General features: G+C 44.6%; 1 protein-coding gene across 18 annotated transcripts in view; it reads right to left on the reverse strand.

Annotated features, from left to right (window-relative positions):
• The window catches only part of LOC110504742 (peripheral plasma membrane protein CASK), a 245,582-nt gene that overhangs the window by 157,519 nt on the left and 65,394 nt on the right, over positions 1-22,669 (reverse strand). The window contains exon 1 of one of the 18 annotated variants that reach the window (XM_090230390.1): positions 14,652-14,792. The exons of the other annotated variants lie outside the window; for them this stretch is intronic. Within the exon in view, the coding sequence (XP_090086516.1) occupies positions 14,652-14,665 (14 nt within the window). The 5' untranslated portion in view covers positions 14,666-14,792. Of the gene's footprint in view, positions 1-14,651; positions 14,793-22,669 lie in introns of those variants that run through there. 18 annotated transcript variants of the gene reach the window in all.

Genomic DNA, 22,669 nt, shown 5'->3' on the forward strand with positions numbered 1-22,669 from the left:
ATGAAGTAATTTCTTTAGGAATATATAGTGAAGTAAAAGTTGTCAGGCAAATTCTAACAAGATGGAGGTCGGCAGCATGACAGTGGAGATGCATGATGCGGCTAATTACTGGTGGTGCTAGCTGAACGCCAAGGACGACCAGATCTGGGCGGCTGCTGAGCTCGTTGAGTGTGCCATCAAGGACTTCCCACAGCCGTGGTAGCACTGCCTACCCAGCCAGGAATCCGTTGGAGAGGCTGGGCCAGGTGTGGCGGTTCCTAGTGGAGGTGCTAGAGGTCGACTTGCCAACAGAGGGGGCTGTTCCCGAGCCGGAGGCTGTTTCCGATGTCCGAGTTGCCCTCTTGGTCTTCTCCTGAGGGGGTGCCAATTACTACCGAGTTCTAAACTGCCTCTGGAAGCAAGTTACGGTTCCTGTTTCAGCATGACAATGCCCCCGTGCACAAAGCCAGGTCCATACAGAAATGGTTTGTTGAGATCGGTGTGGAAGAACTTGACTGGTTTGTATTGAGCCTTGACCTCAAACCCCACGGACACAGTTAATTTCCTGTTCAGAGAATTGACATGTAAATGGGGCGTTGTTCGAGCACATAGTTATTGAATAGTAGTAACTTATCCTGACGGGACATACATTTTATTTCCCAGATGGTATTCATGCTCTAAAGCAGGAGGATTTAGCTGGTATAAAGACATATGTTTATTATCTCAACATGTATGTATGGTATTCATGTGCTTTGAATGTTAATCGAACAGATTGTGTAAGGGCTTGCCACTGGTCAGATGCAACATGGGTATTTAAACTCGGTCATTTCTTTGTTTGCAGGTCAGAGACAGACAGGTAACAGGTTGGCATGCTGCCAGGTACAGGATTGAAGCCCAGCTTTTCTTTTGAGTTTATTAGGCCTCATTTTTGTTGGTCGTCCTGTTTATTTATTTTTGTAAATACGTGTACAGTCACCGGCTACATGATTTCTTCACCTTCCAAATAAAAAGCCACACTTTGGCAAGAAAAATCCCCCGACTTCGTCAGCCTTCTCACTGTAAAAATCCTCTCGCTGGGTCAACCTCACAACAAGACCTTGAGACTGTTTTATTTATTTAACCAGGAAAGTCAGTTAAGAACAAATTCTTATTTACAATGACGGCCTACAATGGCCAAACACGGGCGACACTGGGCCAATTGTGCACCTCCCTATGTGACTCCCAATCATGGCCGGTTGTGATACAGCCTGGAATCAAACCAGGGTCTGTAGAAACACCTCTAGCACTGAGATGCAGTGCCTCAGACCGCTGTGCCGCTCGTGATGACACTACCCAGCGTTCCAGTTTAGCAGTTCCATCTCAACTCCAGTCACTTCTGATATTGTATCATTCTATGATGGGGAATTGTATTATCCAACACACAGTCAGTGAGAGGTGTTTAGTAAATACAAGGTTTCCACTGCCCTCCCTCACATACCTCTCACAGTAGTTTGTCAGTGGCACAGAGACGAGGGCAGAGGTAGCACAGGGGTAAGATCTTCGTAAATACAGTCCTAGTGCTTACAGCACACGCACACAAACACACACGCACACAAACACACACACATGCACGCACACAAACACGCACAGTCTTGTACCCTAACCCCTAACTCTAACCACTACTCTTACCCTAACCTTAACCCTAACCTAAAAACCTAACTTTAACCCTAACCCTAAAACTAACCCTAGCTCCTAACTCTAACCCTAAAACTAACCCTAGCTCCTAACTCTAACCCTGAAACTAACCCTAGCTCCGAACTCTAACCCTAAAACTAACCCTAGCTCCTAACTCTAACCCTGAAACTAACCCTAGCTCTTAACTCTAACCCTGAAACTAACCCTAGCTCTTAACTCTAACCCTAAAACTAACCCTAGCTCCGAACTCTAACCCTGAAACTAACCCTAGCTCCTAACTCTAACCCTAAAACTAACCCTAGCTCCTAACCCTTAATGTAAGTCTAACACTAACACTAATTCTAACCTTAACCCTAATCCCCTAGAAATAGCATTTGACCTTGGACCAAGGACACAACATTTTTCATTTACTGTTGTGGGAACTTCTGGTCCCCAGAAGAATAGTGAAACATGTCCACACACACACACACACACACACACACACACACACACACACACACACACACACACACACACACACACACACACACACACACACACACACACACACACACACACACACACACACACATACACACACACACACACACACCCCTTCCTTGGAAAGCAGAGCCTCTCCTGCCTCAGGTGTGTGTAGGCTACACAGTTTTTGATTAAAGATGACACAGTTCACATATCCTCAGAGAGAGAGTGTGTGTGGGTGTTGCTCTTTCTCTCCTCATTTCCCTCCCTGTCTCCCTCTCTCTCTCCTCCCTATCGACTCCCCCCCTCTCTCTACCCCTCCCTCGCTACCCCTCCCTCTCTACACCCTCCCTCTCTACCCCTCCCTCTCTATACCCTCCCTCTCTACCCCTCCCTCTCTATACCCTCCATCTCTACCCCTCCCTCTCTATACCCTCCCTCTCTACCCCTCACTCTCTATACCCTCCCTCTCTACCCTCCCTCTCTATACCCTCCCTCTCTACCCCTCCCTCTCTATACCTTCCCTCTCTATATCCTCCCTCTCTCTACCCCCCCCTCTATACCTTCCCTCTCTATACCCTCCCTCTCTACCCCTCCTTCTCTCTACCCCTCCTTCTCTCTACCCCTCCTTCTCTCTACCCCTCCCTCTCTACCCCTCCCTCTCTACCCCTCCTTCTCTCTACCCCTCCCTCTCTACCCCTCCCTCTCTATTCCCTTCCCCATCTCTCTCTACCGATCTCTCTCTACCCCCCATCTCTCTCTACCGATCTCTCTCTACCCCCCATCTCTCTCTACCTCCACCCATCTCTCTCTACCCCATCTCTCTACCTCCACCCATCTCTCTCTATCTCCACCCATCTCTCTCTAGCTCTACCCATCTCGCTCTACCCCATCTCTCTTTCCCAACCTCTCTCTACTCATCTCTCTCTACCATCTCTCTCTACCCCTACCCATCTCTCTCTCTCCATCTATCTGTCTGTGTGAACTTTTAGTGAACTGAGTGAGGCAGCTTTTAACCAGGAGACAGAGATAATGTACACACACACACACACACACACACACACACACACACACACACACGCACACACACGCACACACACGTCTAGATCACTGACTACATCAAGAAGCGGCAGTCAAAACTAGTGGTTATAGATAAAGATAGATGAGCAGTAAATATGTACAGTGGGAAGAAAAAGTATATGGACCCTTTCGAAAAACTTGGATTTCTGCATAAATTGGTCATAGCTTTTTATCTGATCTTCATCTAAATCACAACAATAAACACAGTCTGCTTAAACAAATAACTAACAAACAATTATATTTGTTCATGTCTTTATTGAACAAACCGTGTAAACGCTCACAGTGCAGGTTGGAAAATTATGTGAACCCTTGGATTTAATAACAGGTTGACCCTACTTTGGCATCAATAACCTCAACCAAACAATTTCTGTAGTTGCGGATCAGACCTGCACAACGGTCAGGAGGAATTTTGGACCATTCCTCTTTACAAAACTGTTTCAGTTCCACAATATTCTTGGGATGTCTGGTGTGAACCGCTCTCTTGAGGTCATTTCACAGCATCTCAATCAGGTTGAGGTCAGGACTCTGACTGGGCCACTCAAGAAGGCGTATTTTCTTCTGTCCAAGTCATTCTGTTGTTGATTTACTTCTGTGTTTTGGGTCGTTGTCCAGTTGCATCACCCAACTTCTGTTGAGCTTCAAGTTGCGGACAGATAGCCTTTCATTCTCCTGCAAAATACCTTGATAAACTTGGGAATACATTTTTCCGTCGATGATAGCAAGCTGTCCAGGCCCTGAGGCAGCAAAGCAGACCCAAACCATGATGCTCCCTCCACCATACTTTACAGTTGAGATGAGGTTTTGATGTTGGTGTGCTGTGCCTTTCTTTCTCCACACATAGTGTTGTGTGTTCCTTCCAAACAACTCAACTTTAGTTTCATCTGTACACAGAATATTTTGCCAGTAATGCTGTGGAACATCCAGGTGCACTTTTGCAAACTTTATTTGGACAGCAGTGATTTCTTCCATGATGTTCTCCCATGGACACCATTCTTGTTTAGTGTTTTATGTGCTGTAGACTCATCAACAGAAATGTTAGCATCTTCCAGATACTTCTGTAAGCATTTGGCTGACTCTAGGATTCTCTTGAGCATTCTGCGCTGTGCTCTTGCAGTCATCTTTGCAGGATGGCCACTCCTAGGCAGAGTAGCAACAGTGCTGACATTTCTCCATTTATAGACAATTAGTCTTGCCGTAGACTGACTTTCAGAGATACTTTTGTAACCCTTTCCAGTTTTATGCAAGGCAACAATTCTTAATATTTTCTGACATCTCTTTTGTTCGAGGCATAGTTCACATCAGGCAATGCTTCTTGTGAATAGCAAACCCAAAATCTCCAATCTCAACTCCAGGTTAGTTGACTCCTGACTCCAATGAGCTTTTGGAGAAGTCATTAGCGTATGGGTTCACATTCTTTTCCCAATCTACACTGTGAATGTTTATATTACACTGCCTTGGCTTTTTCCCTGTTTTGTTGCATTACAACCTGTCATTTAAATTGATTTTTATTTGGATTTCATGTAATGGACAAAACAGTCCAAATTGATGAAGAAAAAAATAATAAACGTGTTAAAAAAACAAAACAAAAACAGAATAGTGGTGCGTGCATATGTATTCACCCTCTTTGCTATGAAACCGCTAAATAAGATCTGGTGCAACCAATTATATTCAGAAGTCACATGATTAGTTAAATAAAGTCCACCTGTGTGCAATCTAAGTGTCACATGATCTGTCACATGATATCAGTATATATACACCTGTTCTGAAAGGCCCCAGAGTCTGCAACACCACTAAGCAAGGGGCACCACCAAACAAGCGGCAACATGAAGACCAAGGAGCTCTCCAAACAGGTCAGGGACAAAGTTGTGGAGAAGCACAGATCAGGGTTGGGTTATAAAACAATATCAGAAACTTTGAACATCCAACGGAGCACCATTAAATCCATTATAAAGAAATTTAAAGAATATGGCACCACAACAAAGCTGCCAAGAAACGTCCGCCCCACCTAAACTCACAGACCAGGTAAGGAGGGCATTAATTAGAGAGGCAACAAAGAGACCAAAGATAACCCTGAAGGAGCTGCAAAGCTCCACAGCGGAGATTGGAGTATCAGTCCATAGGACCACTTTAAGCAGTACACTCCACAGAGCTGGGCTTTACGAGAAGACTGGCCAGAAAAAAAGACATTGCTTAAAGAAAAAAAATAAACCAACAAGTTTGGTGTTCACTAAAAGGCATGTGAGGGACTCCCCAAACATATGGAAGAAGGTACTCTGGTCAGATGAGACTAAAATTTTGTTTTTTGGCCATCAAGAAAAACACTATGTCTGGCGCAAAACCAACACCTCTCATCACCCCGAGAAAACCATCCCCACATTGATGCATGGTGATGGCAGCATGTTTTTTATCGGCAGGGACTGGGAACCTGGTCAGAATTGAAGGAATGATGGATGGTGCTAAATACAGAGAAATTCTTGAGGGAAACCTGTTTCAGTCTTCCAGAGATTTGAGACTGGGACGGAGGTTCACCTTCCAGCACGACAAGGACCCTAAGCATACTGCTAAAGCAACACTCGAGTGGTTTAAGGGGAAACATTTAAATGTCTTGGAATGGCCTAGTCAAAGCCCAGACCTCAATCCAATTGGGAATCTGTGGTATGACTTAAAGATCGCTGTACACCAGAGGAATCCATCCAACTTGAAGGAGCTGGAGCAGTTTCTCCTTGAAGAATGGGCAAAAATCCCAGTGGCTAGATATGATTAGCTTGTAGAGACATACCCCAAGAGACTTGCATCTGTAATTGCTGCAAAAGATGGCTCTACAAAGTATTGACTTTGAGGGGGTGAATAGTTATGTATGCTCAAGTTTTAATTTTTTTGGTCTTATTTCTGGTTTGTTTCACCCCAAAAATATTTTGCATCTTCAAAGTGGTAGGCATGTTGTGTAAATCAAATGATACAAACCCCCCAAAACTCCATTTTAATTCCAGGCTGTAAAGAAAACAAAATAAGAAAAATGCCAAGGGGGGTGAATACTTTCGCAAGCCACTGTATGTGTTCAATATAGACAATAAAAATACAATAATGACTGTGTTATTAGTATAAGTACTCTGTGTGTGTTTGTTGTTGTGACTTAGATGAAGATCAGATCACATTTTATGTCAAATTTATGCAGAAATCCAGGTAATTACAAAGGGTTCACATACTTTTTCTTGCCACTGTAGCTCTCCAGCCTGTGTGTGTGTATGTGTGTGTGGTTGACCATCTCTGGGCAGTGTGCCTCTGTACATCACGCTGCTGACGCTATGAAGATTTAATCTGCTCACCCTCTGCTATAGCATGTGTGTTTTAGGCACGCATAGCACACACACAGGTGTAATCATTTTGACGTGGCTGCCTGTAATTTGTTAAGGATACAAAATCCATTCCAATAATTCAAGCTCACACACACTGGCACGCACTGGCACACACTGGCACGCACTGGCACGCACTGGCACGCACTGGCACACACTGGCACGCACTGGCACTCACACAGGCACTCACACACAGACTCACACTGGCACGCACTCGCACTCACACAGGCCCTCACACACAGACTCACACAGGCACTCACACAGGCACTCACACAGGCCCTCACACACAGACTCACACTGGCACACACTCGCACTCACACAGGCACTCACACAGGCACTCACACAGGCCCTCACACACAGACTCACACTGGCACGCACTCGCACTCACACAGACACTCACACAGGCACTCACACAGACACTCACACAGGCACTCACACACAGACTCACACTGGCACGCACTCGCACTCACACAGGCACTCACACAGGCACTCACACAGACACTCACACAGGCACTCACACACAGACTCACACTGGCACGCACTCGCACTCACACAGGCACTCACACAGGCACTCACACACAGACTCACACTGGCACGCACTCGCACTCACACAGACACTCACACAGGCACTCACACACAGACTCACACTGGCACGCACTCGCACTCACACAGGCACTCACACACAGACTCACACAGGCACTCACACAGGCACTCACACACAGACTCTTACAGGCACTCACACAGACACTCACACAGGCACTCACACACAGACTCACACAGAACTGGACAAGAACCTGACACTCTCAGCACACAGGGGGCCTACCTGGAGGTGACAGCATTCCCTTCCCCATATGCCCCCCGAGACACAACTATGACAAAAGAACCAACAAAAACGGGTCACAACTCCTGCAGCTCCGTCGCACACTGGGTCTGCCCCTAGTCAATGGTAGGCTTCAAGGAGACTCTTATGGTAGGTACACATACAGATCATCCCTTGGCAGTAGTACTGTGGATTACTTTATCACTGACTTCAACCCAGAGTCTCTCAGAGAGTTCACAGTCAGCCCACTGACACCCCGATCAGATCACAGCAAAATCACAGTCTACTTAAACAGAGTAATACTCAATCACGAGCCATCAAAGCCAAAGGAACTGCAGAAAATTTGAACACACTAAACAAAAAACAACAGGAAGAGTTATCTATCCAAAACGGAGATGTATGGATAAACCACTTCTCCTTCCTTTTTGGCTCTATAACAAAGAACAAACAGCAAAAACATATACATGATCCATTACAAATCTTAGAATCCGCTTTTAAAGACTACCAGAACCCACTGGATTCTCCAATTACATTTAATGAACTACAGGACAAAATACAAACTCTCCAACCCAAAAAGGCATGTAGTGCTGGATGGTATCCTAAATTAAATGATAAAATATACAGACTACAAATTCCAATTGGCTATACTTAAACTCTTTAACGTCATCCTCAGTTCTGGCATCTTCCCCAATATTTAGAATATTTTGAATACTTTGACTCAATTTGAGGGATGCAGCTTGAACCACACCCTGTTCAACATATACAGTACCAGTCAAAAGTTTGGACACACCTACTCATTCAAGGGTTTTTCTTTATTTTTCCTATTTTCTACCATGTAGAATAATAGTGAAGACATCAAAACTATGAAATAACACATATGGAATCATGTACAATAGTAACCAAAATAGTGTTAAACAAATCAACATATTCTTCCTCAAATAAGCCACCCTAAGCAAGCTGGTTGCGGTGCACTGTTCACAAACACAAACAGACCCCACAGATCCCCAGGACAGCCACACAATTAGACCCAACCAAATCATAAGAAAACAAAAAGATAATTACTTGACACATCGGAAAGAATTGACCAAAAAACAGAGCAAAGTGAAATGCCATTTGGCCCTAAACAGAGAGTACACAGTGGCAGAATACCTGACCACTGTGACTAAGAGGGGGGAAGAGAGAGAGGGAGAGAGAGAGGGGGAAGAGAGATAGAGAGCGGAAAAAGAGAGGGAAGAGAGAGAGCGAGAGATAGAGAGAGAAAGGCGAAGAGAGAGAGAGAGAGAGAGAGAGAGAGATGGGGGTTAGTGAGTATAATTGCTCCTGTCTGAAGTTAGTTACAGAGACAGAAACTCCTGAACCTTCAGAGGAAGAGGTATAGCGAAGTCTACATTTAAGTGTGTGTGACAGCAAGATAGAGAGAGAGTCTCTCTGAGCATAACAGGGACATTTATCATGCAATAAAGAATATAAAACACACACACTCCTGGCAGAGCTCCTGGATAAATAGCTTGGTGAAGGGAAACATTTTGAGGTTGCGAGCACATGAAAGATATTTCGATTTAACGGTTATTTGATTGGTAATTAGCGACGGTTAGGCACTTAAAACACACACTGTAAATTCCTACTCAGCCCAGCTCATCTCAGCACATGATTGTAAAACTAGGCAGATGAGCTCTAATGTTTTTGGGACTCTTGGAGGAAGCAGAGAAAGAGAGACAGTAAAACTGATGCAGTAATAGAGTCTGTCTGCTTTCATTAGTGAACGATCAACCTGCAACTATTCTAATGCTTTATTGAGACACATAACAACAACAACAAAAACAACGTGTGTGCTGTCTCACTGGGATCTTACAGGTCACGTCCAGCAGGAGGCGAAGGGTAGAAAGAGAGATGGGGGGGGGGGTGAAGACGTTTGTGGTGACAGAGCGAAACATCAGTCTGGTTTTAGACCCCATCATAGCACTGAGACGGCACTTGTGAAGGTGGTAAATGACATTTTAATGGCATCGGACCGAGGCTCTGCATCTGTCCTCGTGCTCCTAGACCTTAGTGCTGCTTTTGATACCATCGATCACCACATTCTTTTGGAGAGATTGGAAACCCAAATTGGTCTACACGGACAAGTTCTGGCCTGGTTTAGATCTTATCTGTCGGAAAGATATCAGTTTGTCTCTGTGAATGGTCTGTCCTCTGACAAATCAACTGTAAATTTCGGTGTTCCTCAAGGTTCCGTTTTAGGACCACTATTGTTTTCACTATATATTTTACCTCTTGGGGATGTTATTCGAAAACATAATGTTAACTTTCACTGCTATGCAGATGACACACAGCTGTACATTTCAATTAAACATGGTGAAGCCCCAAAATTGCCCTTGCTAGAAGAATGTGTTTCAGACATAAGGAAGTGGATGGCTGCAAACTTTCTACTTTTAAACTCGGACAAAACAGAGATGCTTGTTCTAGGTCCCAAGAAACAAAGAGATCTTCTGTTGAATCTGACAATTAATCTTAATGGTTGTACAGTCGTCTCAAATAAAACTGTGAAGGACCTCGGCGTTACTCTGGACCCTGATCTCTCTTTTGAAGAACATATCAAGACCATTTCAAGGACAGCTTTTTTCCATCTACGAAACATTGCAAAAATCAGGAACTTTCTGTCCAAAAATGATGCAGAAAAATTAATCCATGCTTTTGTCACTTCCAGGTTAGACTACTGCAATGCTCTACTTTCCGGCTACCCGGATAAAGCACTAAATAAACTTCAGTTAGTGCTAAATACGGCTGCTAGAATCCTGACTAGAACCAAAAAATTTGATCATATTACTCCAGTGCTAGCCTCTCTACACTGGCTTCCTGTCAAAGCAAGGGCTGATTTCAAGGTTTTACTGCTAACCTACAAAGCATTACATGGGCTTGCTCCTATCTATCTCTCTGATTTGGTCCTGCCGTACATACCTACACGTACGCTACGGTCACAAGACGCAGGCCTCCTAATTGTCCCTAGAATTTTTAAGCAAACAGCTGGAGGCAGGGCTTTCTCCTATAGAGCTCCATTTTTATGGAACGGTCTGCCTACCCATGTCAGAGACGCAAACTCGGTCTCAACCTTTAAGTCTCTACTGAAGACTCATCTCTTCAGTGGGTCATATGATTGAGTGTAGTCTGGCCCAGGAGTGGGAGGGTGAACGGAAAGGCTCTGGAGCAACGAACCACCCTTGCTGTCTCTGCCTGGCCGGTTCCCCTCTTTCCACTGGGATTCTCTGCCTCTAACCCTATTACAGGGGCTGAGTCACTGGCTTTACTGGGGCTCTCTCATGCCGTCCCTGGAGGAGGTGCGTCACCTGAGTGGGTTGAGTCACTGATGTGGTCATCCTGTCTGGGTTGGCGCCCCCCCCCCCCCCCTTAAGTTGTGCCGTGGCGGAGGTCTTTGTGGGCTATACTCAGCCTTGTCTCAGGATGGTAAGTTGGTGGTTGAAGATATCCCTCTAGTGGTGTGGGGGCTGTGCTTTGGCAAAGTGGGTGGGGTTATATCCTTCCTGTTTGGCCCTGTCCGGGGGTGTCCTCGGAGTGGGCCACAGTGTCTCCTGACCCCTCCTGTCTCAGCCTCCAGTATTTATGCTGCAGTAGTTTATGTGTCGGGGGGCTAGGGTCAGTTTGTTATATCTGGAGTACTTCTCCTGTCCTATTCGGTGTCCTGTGTGAATCTAAGTGTGCGTTCTCTAATTCTCTCCTTCTCTCTTTCTCTCTCTCGGAGGACCTGAGCCCTAGGACCATGCCCCAGGACTACCTGACATGATGACTCCTTGCTGTCCCCAGTCCACCTGGCTGTGCTGCTGCTCCAGTTTCAACTGTTCTGCCTTATTATTATTCGACCATGCTGATCATTTATGAACATTTGAACATCTTGGCCATGTTCTGTTATAATCTCCACCCGGCACAGCCAGAAGAGGACTGGCCATCCCACATATGCTCTCTCTAATTCTCTCTTTCTTTCTCTCTCTCGGAGGACCTGAGCCCTAGGACCATGCCCCAGGAATACCTGACATGATGACTCCTTGCTGTCCCCAGTCCACCTGACTGTGCTGCTGCTCCAGTTTCAACTATTCTGCCTTATTATTATTCGACCATGCTGGTCATTTATGAACATTTGAACATCTTGACCATGTTTTGTTATAATCTCCACCCGGCACAGCCAGAAGAGGACTGGCCACCCCACATAGCCTGGTTCCTCTCTAGGTTTCTTCCTAGGTTTTGGCCTTTCTAGGGAGTTTTTCCTAGCCACCGTGCTTCTTCACCTGCATTGCTTGCTGTTTGGGGTTTTAGGCTGGGTTTCTGTACAGCACTTTGAGATATCAGCTGATGTACGAAGGGCTATATAAAATAAATTTGATTTGATTTGATCAGCATACCAATAAGGAAAGAACACAAGCGTTACGTCTTATTCATGGGAGAAGTAGACTGAAAACAACAAAACCTAGCCAGTCTCCAGATGGCCTAGCCAGTCTCCAGATCTCGACCCCATAGAAAATCTTTGGAGTGAGTTGAAAGTCCGTGTTGCCCAGCAACAGCCCCAAAACATCACTGCTCTAGAGGAGATCTGCATGGAGGAATGGGCCAAAATACCAGCAACAGTGTGTGAAAACCCTGTGAAGACTTACAGAAAACGTTTGACCTCTGTCATTGCCAACAAAGGGTATATAACAAAGTATTGAGATAAACTTTTGTAATTGACCGAATACTTATTTTCCACCATAATTTGCAAATAAATTCATTAAAAATCCTACAATGTGATTTTCTGGATTTTCTTTTCTCATTTTGTCTGTCATAGTTGAAGTGTACCTTTGATGAAAATTACAGACCTCTCTCATCTTTTTAAGTGGGAGAACTTGCACAATTGGTGGCTGACTAAATACTTTTTTGCCCCACTGTATGCTACAGTCACAAGACGCAGGCCTCCTAATTGTCCCTGGAATCTCTAAGCAAACAGCTGGAGGCAGGGCTTTCTCCTATAGAGCTCCATTTTTATGGAATGGTCTGCCTACCTCTCTACTATGTGAGAGACGCGGACTCGGTCTCAACCTTTAAGTCTTTATTGAAGACTCATCTATTCAGTAGGTACTATGATTGAATGTAGTCTGGCCCAGGAGTGTGAAGGTGAACGGAAAGGCACTGGAGCAACGAACCACCCTTGCTGTCTCTGCCTGGTCGGTTCCTCTTTCTCCACTGGGATTCTCTGCCCCTATCCCGGTCAACAGCACTGCACCCCCCACAGCAACTCGCCCAAGCCTTCCCCATTTCTCCTTCTCCCAAATCCAGTCAGCTGATGTTCTGAAAGAGCTGCAAAACCTGGACCCCTACAAATCAGCCGGGCTAGACAATCTGGACCCTTTCTTTCTAAAATTATCTGCCGAAATGGTTGCCACCCCTATTACTAGCCTGTTCAACCTCTCTTTCGTGTCGTCTGAGATTCCCAAAGATTGGAAAGCAGCTGGGGTCATCCCCCACTTCAAAGGGGGGGACACTCTTGACCCAAACTGTTACAGACCTATATCTATCCTACCATGCCTTTCTAAGGTCTTCGAAAGCCAAGTCAACAAACAGATTACCGACCATTTAGAATCTCACCATACCGTCTCTGCTATGCAATCTGATTTCAGAGCTGGCCATGAGTGCACCTCAGCCATGCTCAAGGTCCTAAACGATATCTTAACCGCCATCGATAAGAAACATTACTGTGCAGCCGTATTCATTGATCTGGCCAAGGCTTTCGACTCTGTCAATCACCACATCCTCATCGGCAGACTCGACAGCCTTGGTTTCTCTAATGATTGCCTCGCCTGGTTCACCAACTACTTCTCTGATAGAGTTCAGTGTGTCAAATCGGAGGGTCTGCTGTCCGGACCACTGGCAGTCTCTATGGGGGTGCCACAGGGTTCAATTCTTGGACCGACTCTATTCTCTGTATACATCAATGATGTCGCTCTTGCTGCTGGTGAGTCTCTGATCCACCTCTACGCAGATGACACCATTCTGTATACTTCTGGCCCTTCTTTGGACACTGTGTTAACAACCATCCAGGCAAGTTTCAATGCCATACAACTCTCCTTCCGTGGCCTCCAATTGCTCTTAAATACAAGTAAAACTAAATGCATGCTCTTCAACCGATCGCTGCCTGCACCTGCCCGCCTGTCCAACATCACTACTCTGGACGGCTCTGACTTAGAATACGTGGACAACTACAAATACTTAGGTGTCTGGTTAGACTGTAAACTCTCCTTCCAGACCCACATCAAACATCTCCAATCCAAAGTTAAATCTAGAATTGGATTCCTATTTCGCAACAAAGCATCCTTCACTCATGCTGCCAAACATACCCTTGTAAAACTGACCATCCTACCAATCCTCGACTTCGGCGATGTCATTTACAAAATAGCCTCCAATACCCTACTCAACAAATTGGATGCAGTCTATCACAGTGCAATCCGTTTTGTCACCAAAGCCCCATATACTACCCACCATTGCGACCTGTACGCTCTCGTTGGCTGGCCCTCGCTTCATACTCGTCACCAAACCCACTGGCTCCATGTCATCTACAAGACCCTGCTAGGTAAAGTTCCCCCTTATCTCAGCTCGCTGGTCACCATAGCATCTCCCACCTGTAGCACATGCTCCAGCAGGTATATCTTTCTACTCACCCCCAAAACCAATTCTTTCTTTGGCCGCCTCTCCTTCCAGTTCTCTGCTGCCAATGACTGGAACGAACTACAAAAATCTCTGAAACTGGAAACACTTATCTCCCTCACTAGCTTTAAGCACCAACTGTCAGAGCAGCTCACAGATTACTGCACCTGTACATAGCCCACCTATAATTTAGCCCAAACAACTACCTCTTTCCCTACTGTATTTATTTTATTTATTTATTTATTTTGCTCCTTTGCACCCCATTATTTTTATTTCTACTTTGCACATTCTTCCACTGCAAATCTACCATTCCAGTGTTTTACTTGCTATATTGTATTTACTTTGCCACCATGGCCTTTTTTTGCCTTTACCTCCCTTATCTCACCTCATTTCGTATATAGACTTGTTTCTACTGTATTATTGACTGTATGTTTGTTTTACTCCATGTGTAACTCTGTGTCGTTGTATGTGTCGAACTGCTATGCTTTATCTCGGCCAGGTCGCAGTTGTAAATGAGAACACGTTCTCAACTAGCCTACCTGGTTAAATAAAGGTTAAATAAAAAATATAAAAAAATTACAGGGAGTGAGTAACTGGCTTACTGGTGCCTTTCCATGCTGTCCCTAGGAGGGGTGCGTCACTTGAGTGGGTTGAGTCACCGACGTGATCTTCCTGTCTGGGTTGGCACTCCACCCTGGGTTGTGCTGTGGGGGAGATCTTCGTGGGCTATACCTTGTCTCAGGATGGTAAGTTGGTGGTTGAAGATATACCTCTAGTGGTGTGGGGGCTGTGCTTTGGCAAAGTGGGTGGGGTTATATCCTGCCTGTTTGGCCCTGTCCGGGGGTATCGTCGGATGGGGCCACAGTGTCTTCCGACCCCTCCTGTCTCAGCCTCCAGTATTTATGCTGCAGTAGTTTATGTGTCGGGGGGCTAGGGATAGTCTGTTATATCTGGAGTATTTCTCCTGTCTTATCCGGTGTCTTGTGTGAATTTAAGTATGCTCTCTCTAATGCTCTCTCTTCCTTTCTCTCTTTCTTTCTCTCTTTCTTTCTTTCTTTCTTTCTTTCTTTCTTTCTTTCTTTCTTTCTTTCTTTCTTTCTTTCTTTCTTTCTTTCTTTCTTTCTTTCTTTCTTTCTCTCTCTCAGAGGACCTGAGCCCTAGGACCATGCCTCAGCACTACCTGGCCTGATGACTCCATGCTGCCCCCAGTCCACCTGATTGTGCTGCCGCTCCAGTTTCAACTGTTCTCCCTGCGGCTATGGAACCCTGACCTGTTCACCGAACGTGCTAACTGTCCCAGACCTGCTGTTTTCAACTCTCAAGCCATATCTCAGACTGGCCATGAAAAATAAAATATTAAGATGGGCAAAAGAACACAGCCACCGGACAGAGGAACTTTGATAGGATGATTTCTCCTCAAGCTGTTGTGTGTATGGTCTCTGCCAGTAAAGTCCGATGTGATCTTCTTTACTCTGTAAAAGCCAAAATCAGTTAAACATCTTTTGAGTCAAAGTTAAGTAGAAAATAACGTGACACAACTATGACTGGGTCTGACTCAGTGTATACACAGACACACAGACAGAGAAGCCCGGTTGGTGGTGGCATGATGGTGGTGGTGGCATCAACTGTGTGTGTGTGTGTGTCAATTGTGTGTGTGTGTCAATTGTGTGTGTGTCAAGTGTGTTTGTGTCTGTGTGTCAAGTGCGTGTGTGTGTGTCAATTATGTGTGTCAAGTGTGTGTGTGTCAAGTGTGTGTGTCAAGTGTGTTTGTGTCTGTGTGTCAAGTGTGTTTGTGTGTGTGTGTGTGTGTGTGTGTGTGTGTGTGTGTGTGTGTGTGTGTGTGTGTGTGTGTGTGTGTGTGTGTGTGTGTGTGTGTGTGTGTGTGTGTGTGTGTGTGTGTGTGTGTGTCAAGTGTCCTGTGTGGCTCAGTTGGTAGAGCATGGCACTTGCAATGCCAGTTTTGTGGGTTTGATTCCTATGGATTCCACACACACACACACACACACATTAACAGCCTATACCATTAGTTAGAGGAGTGTCTCTCTGTCTGTATAGCTCACAAGTCACTGTCCATTAGAGGTTAGAGGGCATATGCTAATGAGCGGAAAGTAGATAGCAGTATCATTAACACAGGTTACAGAGGGAAGATGGGGGGGATGGGGGGCAGAGGAGGAGAGGAGGAGGGTAAGAGGGTCACTTCTTTTTTTCTATCCCTCGATTCTACTTGTGGCAAACAGGCTAAAACAGTCTGGTAGAAACTCTCTCTCTCTCTCCCCTCTCTCTCTCTCTCTCTCTCTTTCTCTTTCTCTCTCTTCAATTCAAGGGGTTTTACTGGCATGGGAAACATAGGCTTATTAATATTGTTATCATATTATAGGGCCAAAAAGATTAGTGGTTCATACATTGATCTGTCTTCTGACGTGCTGTTCCTTCTTTTTCCGTAGTGTATTTCTGTATTGTTTTAGGTATTCACCATAGTGAAGGAATAGGCTCAGGTTTTTTGGGGCTCTATGTTTTTTTGGGTTGGATAGGTTTCTCAATGTCCTTCTTAGGTTCTTGTATTCTTCATCAAACCATTTGTCATTGTTAATTTTCTTCAGTTTTCTGTTTTGACATTTTTAGATTTGACAGGGAAGCTGAGAGGTCAAATATACTGTTTAGGTTTTATACTGCCAAGTTTACACCTTCAGTATTACAGTGGAACATTTTGTCCAGGAAGTTGTCTAAAAGGGTTTTAATTTGTTGTTGCCTAATTGTTTTTTGGTAGGTTTTCACACTACTTTCCTTCCAACTATATCATTCCTTGATATTATTCAGTTCCTTTGCCTTTGATGCCTCATGATTGAGTATTGCTCTGTTCAAGTTCTGGAGTCCATGGAGAATAAGAGCACCTCCCAGCTGCCCAGTGCTCTGAGGCTAGGAAACCGTGTCACCACCAATAAATCCACTATAATTGAGAATTTCAATAAGCATTTCTCTACGGCTGGCCATGCTTTCCACCTGGCTACCCCTACCCTGGTCAACTGCCCGGCACCCTCCACAGCAACCCGCCAAAGCCTCACCATTTCTCCTTTACCCAAATCCACATAGCTGATGTTCTGAAAGAGCTGCAAAATCTGGACCCCTACAAATCAGCCGGGCTAGACAATCTGGACCCTCTCTTTCTAAAATGATCTGCCAAAATTGTGGCAACTCCTATAACTAGCCTGTTCAACCTCTCTTTCATATCGTCTGAGATTCCCAAAGATTGGAAGGCTGCCGCGGTCATCCCCCTCTTCAAAGGGGGAGACACTCTAGACCCAAACTGCTACAGACCTATATATATCCTAACCTGTCTTTCTAAGGTCTTTGAAAGCCAACAAACAGATTACCGACCATTTCGAATCCCAGAGCAATGCAAGTGTAGAAGCACAAACTGCTACAGAACTATATCTATCCTACCCTGCCTTTCTAAGGTCTTCGAAAGCCAAGTTAACAAAAAGATGACCGACCATTTCGAATCCCACCGTACCTTCCTTCACTATGCAATCCGGTTTCCGAGCTGGTCATGGGTGCACCTCAGCCACGCTCAAGGTTCTAAACGACATCATAACCGTCATCGATAAGAGACATTACTGTGCAGACGTATTCATCGACCTGGCCAAGGCTTTCGACTCTGTCAATCACCACATTCTTATTGGCAGAATCGACAGTCTTGGTTTCTCAAATGATTGCCTCACCTGGTTTACCAACAACTTCTCTGATAGAGTTCAGTGTGTCAAATCGGAGGGACAGTTGACCAGACCTGTGGCTGTCTCTATGGGGGTGTCACAGGGTTCAATCCTCGGGCCGACTCTCTTCTCTGTATACATCAATGATGTTGCTCTTGCTGCTGGTGATTCTCTGGTACACCTCTACGCAGACGAACCCATTCTGTATACTTCCGGCCTCTCTATGGACACTGTGTTAACTAACCTCCAGATGAGCTTCAATGCCATACAACTATCCTTCCATGGCCTCCAACTGCTCTTGAATGCAGGGAAAACTAAATGCATGCTATTCAACCGATCACTGCCCGGCTCTGACTTAGAATACGTGGACAACTACAAATACCTAGGTGTCTGGTTAGACTGTGAACTCTCCTTCCAGACTCACATTAAGCATCTCCAATCCAAAATTAAATCTAGAATTAGCTTCCTATATCGCAACATAGCATCCTTCACTCATGCTGCCAAACATACCCTCGTAAAACTGACCATCCTACCGATCCTCGACTTCGGTGATGTCATCTATAAAATAGCCTCCAACACTCTACTCAACAAACTGGATGCAGTCTATCACAGAGCCATCCGTTTTGTCACCAAAGCCCCATACACTACCCACCATTGCGACCTGTAAGCTCTCGTTGGTTGGCCCTCGCTTCATATTAGTCGCCAAACCCACTGGCTACAGGTTATCTACAATTCTCTGCTAGGTAAAGCCCCGCCTTATCTCAGCTCACTGGTCACCATAGCAGCACCCACTCGTAGCACACGCTCCAACATGTATATCTCACTGGTCACCCCCAAAGTCAATTCCTCCTTTGGTCGTCTTTCCTTCCAGTTCTCTGCTGCCAATGACTGGAACGAACTGCAAAAATCACTGAAGCTGGAGACTCATATCTCCCTCACTAGCTTTAAGCATCAGCTGTCAGAGCAGCTCACAGATCACTGCACCTGTACATAGCCCATCTATCTACCTACCTCATCCCCATACTGTATTTATTTATTTATCTTACTCCTTTGCACCCCAGTATCTCTACTTGCACATTCATCTTCTGCACGTCTACCATTCCAGTGTTTAATTGCTATATTGTAATTACTTCGCCACCATGGCCTATTTATTGCCTTAACTCCCTTATCTTACCTCATTTGCACTCACTGTATATAGACTTTATGTTTTCTTCTGTTCTACTGTATTATTGACTATGTTTTGTTTATTCCATGTGTAACTCTGTGTTGTTGTATGTGTCGAATTGCTATGCTTTATCTTGGCCAGGTCGCAGTTGCAAATGAGAACTTGTTCTCAACTAGCCTACCTGGTTAAATAAAGGTGTTCTCAACTGGCCTACCTGGTTAAATAAAGATTAAATAAATAAAAATGATAAAGTAGTCCACAGTACTACTGCCAAGAGATGAGCTATAAGTGTACATAGGAGTCCCAATGGAGATTCTAGTGGGTAGCACACAGGAGGACATTTATCTTTGTTGAGATAAAATATATATAATTCTAACCAAATGTAAAATGTTCCTGTTTTGATTTATTTAATAGAGTGAGTTTTCACTATACCAAATTAGCATACCCCCTGAGTCTCTTCCCTGTTTCACACCTGCTCGTTTCGTGAATGGGACTACCAGTCCTCTGTAACCTAGAGGGAAACCAGTGGGTCCATCTCCTCTATACCATGTTTCTTGTAGAATGACAATGTCTGTATTTCTGATTTCTTTGGTGAAGTCCAGGTTCCTGCTCTTTAGGCCAAAGGCAGATGACCTCAGGCCTTGGATATTCCAAGATGAGATAGTGAAGGCTTTGTGTTCCATAAAGTGTCCAATGTTGTTAGTCATGTGGTCTCTCTCTCTCTTTCTCTCTCCCTCTCTCTCTCCTTATCACACTCTCTTCCTCTCTCTCTCCCTCTCTCTCTCCTTATCACACTCTCTCCCTCTCTCTCTCCCTCTCTCTCTCCTTATCACACTCTCTCCCTCTCTCTCCTTATCGCTTTCTCTTTCTCTCCATGTCTCTCTCTCCCCTTCTCTCTCGTTGACTCAGCTCTGCAATTACACATGCAGGCATTCACACACACACACACACACACACACACACACACACACACACACACACACACACACACACACACACACACACACACACAGTGGGGAACCGGCAGGGCCTTCTAGGCCTAAGGATATTAAAGTATACATTTATTTATTACATTTCATTTTAATTTCTATTTCATCTTTACCATAATTGTAATAATTTTCCGATTTCATCTCTTCATTTTGTGTTGGAAAGAGAAGGGTTAATACTGAATAGAAAAAATTATCCAATCAGGGTAGAAAAATCTAGTTAGCTCAGCCATCTAGTTGGCTAGGCCTTCAGAAGCTGGACAGAAGGCCTCTGCCATTCAACTGTATTAGAGCAGAAATTTGGAGTGACAGTGGAATGAACCAATCACATTTTGACTTGATCATCATGAGGGGCCACAGTGGCTCATGGGTCTGCGCACCCCCCCCCCCACACCTTGCAAGGAAAACATTTTAGCAGCCCCCCTCATGACAGCGAACATTTAAAAAAATAATCTGCACATTTTGCCATGGGTTGTAGAGAAAATGTTGCAGTTTTAAAGCAAGTTTCCTGCAATGGTATACATTTTGCCATGGAGTAGAGATAAGATTTAGCAATTTTATAACTCATTTCATGCAATTCTACAAATTTTGCCATGGGGCGGAGAGAAAAATGTGTAGTTGTTAAAATGATAACTGATGATCGATGGGTCCCACCCCGGTCAGTAATTCAACCATGCTTACTACAAGTTTAGATAGCTGGCCCCTAGACTAACTTATCTCCCCCCCCCCCCCCCCCAAAATTTTTTTTTATAGTAGTTTAATGTAATAGTAGTGGACCAAACTTTAAATGTTCACTAATTGAGTGATTGAAAATAAACAATGTGTATTCTATTACTCTAACTCTCAACAGTAAGTTGGGGCCACGACTGAGTTCCTAAATAAATTAAATTATATAAAAAAAACATTATTTTTTAAAACATTTTTTACTTTGGTACGCGGGCCTACAAAAAGGGGGCCCGCGGGCCACCAGTTACCCATAACTGGCCTAGTCATCATTACTGAGAGAGCAAGAGGTAATTGATTCATAATACAGAATAGAAGGCTGATACAATAACAGCCAATACAGTATGTGGCAGCAATACACTAATAGATTGTAGTCTGCCATGAAACCTTGAAAAAAGAAGAAGAGAACGCAAGAGAAAATAATCAGTCCGCAAGCAGTAGTTTTCCCACGCTGACGCTAGTAACGGGGTCCGGTTACATTTGGAAGACACATTTCAGTTGAACGCAGTCAGTTGTACGACTAGGTATCCCCCTTTCCCTTTCCTTTCCCTAACGTTAGTTAGCCTGTGTTGTAGCATGTGACAACGTTAGTTAGCCTGTGTTGTAGCATGTGACAACGTTAGTTAGCCTGTGTTGTAGCATGTGACAACGTTAGTTAGCCTGTGTTGTAGCATGTGACAACGTTAGTTAGCCTGTGTTGTAGCATGTGACAACGTTAGTTAGCTTGTGTTGTAGCATGTGACAACGTTAGTTAGCTTGTGTTGTAGCATGTGACAACGTTAGCTAGCTTGTGTTGTAGTTGTGTGACAACGTTAGTTAGCGTGTGTTGAATTCGTGTGACGATGGCGACAACGGCTGCAGAAGCTGTTATCAACTTCAAGGAGAAATGTTGTTGCTAATTTGTTAGCATCACCCTTTTCAAGATGAACTTTTAAACTGTTTACAATGAGCATTATCTGGTGAAGGGCACTGCTTTTCTTTATTACAGCTGGCAATATAATGACTGTGAAACATTGTTACATTTAAACTTTAGATCACTGGTTAGTGTGATGAATGTGATAAAATATTTTTTTTTGCAATGGGAAGTAATAGCTGGTTTGTTAATTTCCTTTTGGACATGAAATGGTTGTGCTTTTGTATTGGTATGATTTCATGGGGCCTACTGGAGGGAATGGCCTGCTTTTTCGAACACTATTTGATGCTGTGACAGCTGTCTCCTGTCTATCAGCCGTGGCTATGTTTTGGCTCTCCTGTCGTGTCCATGCCGGTTCTGTATGTGTAGCAGCCCGAAGCGCGGCCAAGCCTGTTCGATTCATTCATAGTGCCATCATAAACCACTGCTCCTCCTTCACTAGACCTACAATGGTCTGACTACAGAGGATATAATGTCGGGCGCTTTAAGGGATGTTATGTTTTCTGTTATATTCTAGATGTTGGGGTTTGATACAACGTATTGGAAGAGTTATGGTCCCTCTGAAGGCCTAGGTCCTATAGTCACAGTTCGCCCCTGCGCACGCACGCACGCACACACACGCACGCACGCACGCACACACACACACACACAGACACACACACACACACACACACACACACAGGGCTCCTGCTGTGAAATAATGCTGCGATGACTAATGAGAAAAGAACAGAAAGAGAGAGAAAAATAAAAGTGAGAGAGAGAGGTTCAGAGAGAGAACTTTGAGGTTATATTTGAGTGAGAGGTAACCACGTCTAAATTGAGAGGCCTTGGGATGTGTGTGTGTGTGTTTGTGTGTGTGTGTGTGTGTGTGTACACTGTGCATTGCAAGTAGCACTCTGTTAATCCTGTGAGGTCATCAGAGGAAGGAGATTTTGTGGTGTGTGTGTGTGTGTGTGTGTGTGTGTGTGTGTGCACATCAAAGCAACAGCGCAGCATCTGAGGCTGAATGAAGAGTCGTGACTGTCTATTTTCATCTCTTTCTCTTTCCGCCTCTCTCTGTCTCTTTTTGTCTCTCTCTGTCTCTCTTGCTCTGTCTCTTTCTGTCTCTCTGGCTCTCTGTCTC

Source organism: Oncorhynchus mykiss, chromosome 3 (assembly GCF_057628025.1).
Source record: "Oncorhynchus mykiss isolate SJ-2025 chromosome 3, ASM5762802v1, whole genome shotgun sequence".
Taxonomy (NCBI): Eukaryota; Metazoa; Chordata; class Actinopteri; order Salmoniformes; family Salmonidae; genus Oncorhynchus; species Oncorhynchus mykiss.